The sequence below is a fragment of the Arabidopsis lyrata genome (assembly GCF_000004255.2).
Source record: "Arabidopsis lyrata subsp. lyrata unplaced genomic scaffold ARALYscaffold_1, whole genome shotgun sequence".
Classification (NCBI taxonomy): domain Eukaryota; kingdom Viridiplantae; phylum Streptophyta; class Magnoliopsida; order Brassicales; family Brassicaceae; genus Arabidopsis; species Arabidopsis lyrata.
Genome location: NW_003302555.1, coordinates 25,683,841 through 25,691,978, shown reverse-complemented (window position 1 = coordinate 25,691,978; position 8,138 = coordinate 25,683,841). Strand labels below are relative to the sequence as shown.

Here is an 8,138-nt window from a genome sequence, read left to right as displayed (position 1 = left end):
TCTTTTTTTGTCGTGTTGTTCACTTTTTTTTATTGCATTTCTTCATATCTTTTTCCCATTGCTTATTGGAAGATTAGGGGCTCACAGTCTCCAAATAGACAAAATAGTATAACTTTCGGTTACTTAATAAAGTTCTTGTAACCTTCTAAGATGTGGAGACCTTTCACTCGATTTTGTTCTCCCTAAGAACTCGTTGGTGATGTAGTATGCTACTCTCTCTTAATTGCTCCGAGTCATTTTCTTCAATTTTTGGAAAGAAATTATAAACCTAGATTTGTATTAAATGAAAATAATATGGGAACTAGAGTCCAATGATACTTTAAAGGAGATGTGTTAACAAAGAACTCTCTACTAGACTAAGTGATTAGGTCAAAAATTCGATCCACATTTCTCCTTCTAAAGCTAGCTTGCTCTTTATATCTTCATCATTACATCTTAATGGTTCCTTCTTTTGCGGGCTCACATGCTCTCATCGATTCCTTGTAAATCAGACTCGTTGTGTAACCCTTGATCTCTGGCTCTCTGCTCGAGTCCATCAGTTCAATCTCCTCGAGGTTGATTCGAATCCTCTCCGCCGACTAGAATGGGTTTCCTCACTTGGGTATTGATCACATCACGTTTGGGCCATGGGTCGCGGCACTACTCTCTGTGACGGTCTCTGGAACTATTAGTTAAAATATTTTGACAATAATAATAATTAAGAGATGCATGGTTGCACACAAAAATGTAACTACAATATATTCACCATTTGTCTATATGAATACATAATACGTAAATGTCTGTGAATAAACATTTATCTTACGCCATTACACTTTGCACCATGTTGCGTTTAAAATCGACATATTAAAATGTCACAAGAAGTTAATTTCTTTCAAACGCAAGTCGCACTAGTTTTAAAAACGTTTATTTTTCTTTGAATATAATTTAACATTACATTCAAAAAAATAAATAAACACAAACTCAATTGGGAACCGACACAGTTTGCTTTTCTAAAGACTATAAACGACGACGTTATAGCTAGAGATTAATAAGAACTTCGTTAATTTTACAACGTCCCCATTTCTGTAGCATTGAACTTGAAACTTTGTCAGGCTTTTCGTAAAATGCTTTAACAAACGTCAAACACGAGTTTTCATTATGGAGAGCGTTCTAAAGTTGCATACAATTGAATTTTTTGTTTGCTTAAAATGTTTAAATTTATGGATACAGTTACAAACACTGCATAAACCGTAACCAAACAGTCGAGGCCTACTAACTTCTACACAGTCAACAATTGTGAAATCAAGGGTTGGTTTCTTATAAAATTTTGTCAAGACCAAAAACAAAAACTCAAGATACAAATACATACCCAAATAACAACGGTTTTCACAAGAACTGTGACAATCTTCCAAAGAAGGAACACAAAACAAAACAATTCTATGGCCTAAAAGATGTTGTTAACTCATTGACCTCAACTTCTCTGAGATTGAAGAGAGAAAAAAAATAAGAAGAAAGCTCCTATCTATGCCCGAACACTAATCCGCGAGGGTTCCAGATAATCCCCGAAACTAATCATAATGACCACTAGGCACCAAAAAAACCACCATCCTACAAAAGAAACAACTGATGAGATGCATAAATCGATCAACTAAAGTCATATCTAAACAACATTTTCCATTTTGTTATGTGCTCATTTGACAAAGCTATCTAACCAAATTTAGTGTACCTTTAGATGAAGATGCTCATTTTGTTTCCAAACTGTGATTCTGCAGAGTATTTCCTGATGTGTTTCTAGTCTTCTTATACCAAAAGAACATGGACCAAAGTGCTCTAAACAATACTCCATTTGCAAAATGAGGAACAAATAAACGTCCCCAATATGGATAGTACGGTCCAGGAAGCTTAATCAGAGTGAAGAACATCATCATAGCTATCAAATGCCACGGTACTTCCGCTTCCTGCAAGAACAAAATCTTCTTCAAAACGAATTTTAAAACTATCACAACAATCTATAAGATAAAGATTTCTCTTTTCTACTACCTTAAGACGAGGAGAGATCTTCAAAGCGGTTTCTTGTAGAATGCCAGCAACAACCATACCGATGACTAACGGAAACGGGACTAAAGCAAGTTTCCTCTCATGAGCACAATAAGACATTTCACTAATGGAAGAAACCGCCAATATAGGAACGAACAAGAACTTAACGACTGATATAGCGAGATCAAGAACAAGCTGTATAAAGTTTTCAAATGCTCTATTCCAAGGGAATTCCTTGACCGGTTGTGGAGAATTATCCCAAACATGTTTAGTTTTCCTCAACAGATTATCGAAATTAAGCTTCTTTGGTTGTTCCCCTGAATGTCCAGATTCCATATGAATTGCACGACAGAGGAGGAATGATCTCTTTGATACTTTAGCTTCATTTGCACACTTAAAGGTACAATCTTTATTGCAGCTCAACGTGAACTGCAAAACAAAACAGTAATTTTGCTATATGCCTAACGAAAGATTCGTAATTTACATGGTTAATGGATCCAATAAGAGTTTGTGAACCTCTAAGTCACGATTCTGTTGATTGAAACTGATCCAATTTACTGATAAGTATATGCCTAAAGGTGAAATTTTTCGACATTAATCCAAAGACCCATAGAAGAAATAGTGAAAAGTTACAAGCTTTTTACTGGGTGGAGGAGCTATTTTGAAGATTTGGTAGAAGAGAAGAGAGAGAGAGATATCGTTACCTGGGTCGAGTGTAGTCGCAGAGCCAGTGAAGGTCGAGGTGAAGAAAGGAAGAGATGAGACATCGCCATTATTTTTAAGCTCGGTTTGCTTTGAGTTTTCAGAGAAAGTCCATTGAAGAAGAGGTTCTTTGAATAAGAGAGGATAAGAGATTGGTACAGACACAAAGGGATCGAGCCTAATGGGAGAGAAAGAGAAAAAAAATGAGGGGGATGAAGGTGGAATCACCTGCGCTAATGACCAGCGTAAGATATGTATGTCTAACTTTGCATTTAACTTTTTTGGGTGAACGACCTGTTTCCCTCCCACGAAGTTTCATATAGTACTATAACAACACAGATTTCGGGTCTCGTCTTCAATCCACACAAAACGAAAGTTAAACTCCAGTTTTCCCCTAAATTGAAAGTTCGAGACCTCAGTCTCCATAAATTCAAATTTCGTGGTTTATCATTGGTTTACTGTGCCGAACCCGATACCAAACCAAAACCCAGAATAATAAACCGACTTGAAACCCAATTTCGATTTTTCTCTTCTTCCTCTTCGATTTCGTTTGTCCTCCATTCTTTATGAACCGAAGCTTGATTTGCAGCGTTAGAGAATGCAAGTAAGGAACCAGATTGATCGATTGACTCAGGCCCTTGAAGTCAGAAGCTGACGTGGCAGTTGAAGAGAGTCATGATTGCTTCAGGTTCGTCGCGGAAACGGATGGTGGTGGAGGAGGAGGTGTGGGAGCTTACATGGTTGAGATTCATCCTGGTGTGGTCAAGATTCTGGTGAGAACCAATGGTTCTTCGTCTCTTGGTTTGTCGCTTGATGAGCTTGAGCTTGACGTGTGGCGTTTTAGGCTACCGGAATCAACCAGGCCTGATCTCGTGACCGTGGATTGCGACGGTGATGGAGAATTGATTATCACTGTGCCTAAGATTGAAGACATCTCTAGAGATTTGATAGTGCTTGTACACTAATCTAATGTGATCAAATGGTATCAAAGTTAAGATCTTTTTGTTGCTTTTGTTATCTTAGGAGTTGCAGAGAGATTATAAAATCCTTTGAGTGGGGCAAATTTATTGAGGATCTCTGCTTTGCGTTTAAGAGCATTGTCTTTCTTCATTTCCCAATCGGGTTTCTTCGAGTTAGCTGCTTGAACTTCTTGAACCACTTTAGGGATTTTCATTGTTTATCTGAATTTCTCAGAACTCATTTCGTTGGATCTGCGTTTTGCGAAGGGAGATACAGAGAGGAATAGCTTTGAATCTGACAAATTAGGGTTCTAAGATTTCTCAATTGGGGATTCTTACAAACGGTATTTATTTCGGGTTGGGATAACTCGAATTGGGTTTCAAATCGGTTTATTATTCTGGGTTTTGGTTTGACATCGGGTTTGGCACTGTAAACCAATGATAAACCACGAAATTTGAATTTATGGAGACTGAGGTCTCGAATTTTTAATTTAGAGGGAAACTGGAGTTTAACTTTCGATTTATGTGGACTGGAGACGAGACCCAAAATCTGTATTATTATGTATAAAATTTCGTGGGGGGACACAGGTCGTTCACCCAACTTTTTTTTCAACCATCTTTCCAATAAAAGGAAAAAGCCAAACGTGGGCTTAAAAGTGATGGGTCAAAGCCCAAGTCCTCCAACTTACAATTAAATTGAAATTAAAACTGTTTTATGATTAAGACGTAAGCAGTGAGTCAAAAGAAAGAAAATTCATATTGTGCCATTGTGGTGTTGGGGAAAGATATTCGAAAAAGTATTTAGATCTCATTTTAAATATTATAACTTATTAGAAAATGAAATGCATAACAAGAGAGAGAAAGAAGTAAGAAATTTCTCTTTGGTCCAATCTAAATAAACTTTTATATAATATATACGGAAAAACGGTTTATTTCCCCCCGAGAACTATCGTATCACGCCAGATAGAGCCCGTTCTTTGACCTCTGTCTATATGTCCATGAAACGGAAGTTAAACACTTATTTCCCCCCTAATTGGAAGTTCGATATCTTAATCTCCCCGATTCGTGGTTACGTCGGTTTGATGTGTAAACCCGACACGAAACCATGTATGGGTCGTAACCAAACCAAAAAACAGACCGGTTTCCTTATTATAACCCGACATCCCGACCCATTGTCGTAACCAAACAAAAAAATCCCCAATTCCCAAATTCAAAATCCCCAAATTCAAAACTCAAGAACCCTAAAATCCGATTTCTCTTTGAAAACCCGAATTTGAGTTTGAAGATGAGCAATCTATCATCGAGTTCGACGGGTTCTACAGGTCCTCGTGGAAGAGGAAGAGTGGTCGGAGTGCCAAAGAGCTGCTGGTGCGGAGAAGGAATCGTGGCATTGATTTCTAAATCCGATCCGAATCCTTACCGGAGATACTTTCGTTGCGGTTTTGCTGCAAAACATAGGGTAATGTCAATCTCTATTTCCTCTGTTTTCATGTTTTAGATTCTTCTAATATTGAAAGATCACTGTTCATATCTAGCTAAGGAACGATGATCACACTTTCAAATGGGTTGATGAAGCCTTGCTCAATGAGTTAGAGACATTGAGAGGAAAGAATTGTGAACTTGAGCTGGAGTTGAAAGAGCTTAGAACAGAGAGGTTAGAGTTTGATAAGAAGGTTTCCGAGAATGTCCAAATGAAGATAGAGAAGGAGTTATTTGAGAAGGTGGAAGATGCTTTGTCTGAAGCCAAAACAAGCAATAAGAAGATGATGATTGTAGTAGTGTTAGGGTGTATGATTATGATTGGATTCACCAAACTTGTAGGATGAATGATCCGATGAATGTAAACCCAAGCTTTCTAATATCTTATGTCTTTGTCTTTGTAATATGATCATGATTGGATTTATGTTTCTACTTTTGGTGGACTAGTGTGTAAGAGAATTATGTCTTTGTCTTTGTAATATGATCATGTTTGTACTCTTGTTTGATTTATGTGTAAGAGAATGCATTTAGTAATCTTGTTTGTTCTTTTGTTAAAGAAAAAGAACATCCAATTAGCCATTTTGATCAAAATAAGTTAAAGAAAAAGAGGAATCCGGATAACATTCAAAATAGCATTCATCCTAAACATCCATTTAGCCGTAGAAACAAAACATCCATTTAGCCGTAGAAACAATGTGGTCGAAAATTACAATGAGACAACCACAATATAAGTACCCTAGTTCTTCTACCCTATGACAGTCTTCTACTCCTTGGATCAAGCTTGAGTGAGTGAACCTTGACTTGGTTCAGGTTGAGAAGGCTGCGAGACAAAATGAGAAGCCTGCAAAATTACATCAAGTGTTAGTATAATCCAACAAATGCCACAAACACAACAAGAATCTCACATACCTTATCTTTAGCATGGTATCTTGAATTGTGATCAGCTTGCCCACAAACACGACAATGCATGATTCTTTTCTTTGCCTTTGGCTGCTTCTTACTAGGAGACTCATTCAAACCCTTTTTCCTTTTTTTCTCAGCTTTTGTCATCTTGTTGTCTTCTCCTTCTGCTGACTCAGGCACATGGACTCTAGGCCTATGACTCTTAGGCCAGAACTTAGGTCCTCTTTGTGGACAGACGCCATCCGTGTAGTTTCTTTTCCACATTGCTGTCCTGAACCATTGACACACAAAGTTCTCAGGTTCAAGCTTCTTGTAGAGAATGACTCCATATGCATGCTCACACGGGATGCCACAGATCTGCCACTTCCTGCATGTACAAGTGTATGCCTTTAAGTCTACTCGGTGATAATCAGAACCATGCCTCACTTCATACATTCCATTGGTGCTTGTAGATACTTTGGCAGTAGAAGCGAGCTTGTGTTCACCAGCTAGAAACTTGGCAACATAAGGTGTACATGCACCTGCAAAAAAAGATATAAAAGCTGTCAAGTAAACAACAAAGATTAAGTAAACAACAGAGATTAAGAGAGAAGCTTACCTGTGTGAGTATGGGATTCTACAGACCTTTTGGCAATCCTTACCATGGCCATTCTTCTGATAGTCTCTAACATTGCAACAAATGGCTTCTCTCTTGCCTTGTTCAAAGATCCATTGAAAGACTCCACTGAGTTGTTGTCAACATCCTCACAGAAGCTGCCTACTTTCTGGAATGCCCTGGACCAACTCCTTGGATTTGTTTTCATCACATCATTGTAGATAACACTGTCATAGCAGAATATCTTCTCCAAGTGCTGCTTAAAATCTTTTTCATTATAGGCCCAAGCTAAATCCCAGAGCAGTGGCTTTATCCTGGTTTTACTACCATGAGTCTTCTTTAAGTTCCCATAGATGTGTTGGACACACATCCGATGCTCTATATTAGGTAACTCAAGCTGAACAGCTTTGATTAAACCCTGAAACAAAAAAAACAAACATTAGCTAAGACATGAGTGAAATGACAAAACAAAACAACAAAAGACAAGAGCAGTTACCTTTTGTCTATCAGACATCATGATGAACCCTTCACCATTGCTTAAACCCAAGTCCTCTTTCAACAGCTTCACAAACCAAACCCAATTGTCTGTGTTTTTCTACCTTAACCACACCCCAAGCTATAGGATAGATCCTATTGTTAGCATCCCTACCTAATGCTACCAGTAACTGTCCCTTAACCTTATTCTTTAGAAAACAGCCATCAATACCTATCAGAGGCCTACAAGAATCCTTCCATGTTCTTCTAAGGCTGTCAAAACAAACATAGAACCTATTAAAGATGTCTTTACCATCATCAGTCGTCAGACAATCTACCTCAACATGTGACTCCTTGTTTGAATCTACAATCTCAGTCGCATAGTCCCTTAGCCTTGCAAATTGATCATCATATTCCTTCTCAATCCACTGTAACGCTTTCTTCCTCGCAGACTGACATTGATTCCTAGTCACACTAATCTTCCATTGTTCCAAGATGATTTCTTCAATCTTTGCCGGCATGTAGAACTCGGGATTATCCCTAATCTTGTCGACAAACAACCTAGCTATATGAGGCACCTTAAACATCTCACATTCTCCATTTGGGATACAGCTATGTTTGTCAATGAATTTCCTAATCTTCCACATTTGATCCTTCGGAAGTATTGCCGCATAAACTTGCCATTCACACCGAGCTCCATCCTCCTTACCATCATTTCCAACACATTTGAATCCAATCTTATCACTATCATACCTGTACTGCTTCAGATTGCATCCGGTTCTGAGAGCGTAATCAACAACCGCCTCTTTGAATGCAACTCCACTGAAGAAACTCTGCTTCGAGTACAAATGGCCATCACCACGCCTTACATGTGTATCAAATCTTCCAGGTTCGTCGTCGTTTTCTTCATTCTCACTCTCCGGGTACACATCGTGGCGGATTGGTGGTTCGTCGGTCCACTCCCTTAGCATCTCTTCCATGTGAAATTCATCTCTGTCATTAGCTTCAGG

At 38.4% G+C, this 8,138-nt stretch overlaps 4 protein-coding genes across 5 annotated transcripts in view; 1 reads left to right on the top strand and 3 right to left on the bottom strand.

Moving 5' to 3' along the window:
* Window positions 1–1,230: 1,230 nt before the first annotated feature.
* Window positions 1,231–2,936, bottom strand: LOC9330257. Of its 2 annotated transcripts, XM_021011086.1 has the most exons (5): window positions 2,721–2,936; window positions 2,533–2,588; window positions 2,020–2,445; window positions 1,706–1,937; window positions 1,231–1,587 (listed from the first exon to the last, which is right to left on the bottom strand). In XM_021011086.1, the coding sequence occupies exons 3-4, from the start codon at window positions 2,350–2,352 to the stop codon at window positions 1,722–1,724; spliced, it is 549 nt and encodes a 182-aa protein (XP_020866745.1). In that variant the 5' UTR covers window positions 2,353–2,445; window positions 2,533–2,588; window positions 2,721–2,936; the 3' UTR covers window positions 1,231–1,587; window positions 1,706–1,721. The 2 variants fall into 2 exon arrangements, with proteins under 2 accessions (XP_020866745.1, XP_020866744.1); XM_021011085.1 differs by lacking the exon at window positions 2,533–2,588.
* Window positions 2,937–4,613: 1,677 nt separating this feature from the next.
* LOC110224648 (uncharacterized protein At4g04775-like) lies at window positions 4,614–6,069 on the top strand. The gene is made up of 2 exons (XM_021011097.1): window positions 4,614–5,136; window positions 5,213–6,069. The coding sequence occupies exons 1-2, from the start codon at window positions 4,963–4,965 to the stop codon at window positions 5,501–5,503; spliced, it is 465 nt and encodes a 154-aa protein (XP_020866756.1). The 5' UTR covers window positions 4,614–4,962; the 3' UTR covers window positions 5,504–6,069.
* On the bottom strand, window positions 5,932–6,932 carry LOC110224457. Its single transcript, XM_021010534.1, has 3 exons — window positions 6,658–6,932; window positions 6,066–6,580; window positions 5,932–5,997 (listed from the first exon to the last, which is right to left on the bottom strand). Exons 1-3 carry the CDS (start codon window positions 6,860–6,862, stop codon window positions 5,932–5,934), a joined length of 786 nt encoding a protein of 261 aa, XP_020866193.1. The 5' UTR covers window positions 6,863–6,932.
* Window positions 6,933–7,511: 579 nt separating this feature from the next.
* Window positions 7,512–8,138, bottom strand: part of LOC110224456 — a gene marked incomplete at its 3' end in the record, with an annotated part of 8,793 nt that continues 8,166 nt past the window's right edge. Inside the window, exon 3 of the mRNA XM_021010533.1 lies at window positions 7,512–8,138. Coding sequence (XP_020866192.1) covers window positions 7,512–8,138 — 627 coding nt within the window.

Coding starts and splice junctions, on each gene's coding strand:
- LOC9330257 (XM_021011085.1), bottom strand. CDS start 2,789: ATGGCGATGTCTCATCTCTTCCTTTCTTCACCTCGACCTTCACTGGCT. Junction 2,446..2,720: donor TGCGACTACACTCGACCCAG/GTAACGATATCT, acceptor TTTGTTTTGCAG/TTCACGTTGAGCTGCAATAA. Junction 1,938..2,019: donor AGATCTCTCCTCGTCTTAAG/GTAGTAGAAAAG, acceptor TTGTTCTTGCAG/GAAGCGGAAGTACCGTGGCA.
- LOC110224648 (XM_021011097.1), top strand. CDS start 4,963: ATGAGCAATCTATCATCGAGTTCGACGGGTTCTACAGGTCCTCGTGGA. Junction 5,137..5,212: donor GTTTTGCTGCAAAACATAGG/GTAATGTCAATC, acceptor GTTCATATCTAG/CTAAGGAACGATGATCACAC.
- LOC110224457 (XM_021010534.1), bottom strand. CDS start 6,862: ATGAAAACAAATCCAAGGAGTTGGTCCAGGGCATTCCAGAAAGTAGGC. Junction 6,581..6,657: donor AGAATCCCATACTCACACAG/GTAAGCTTCTCT, acceptor CTTTTTTTGCAG/GTGCATGTACACCTTATGTT. Junction 5,998..6,065: donor GATACCATGCTAAAGATAAG/GTATGTGAGATT, acceptor GTAATTTTGCAG/GCTTCTCATTTTGTCTCGCA.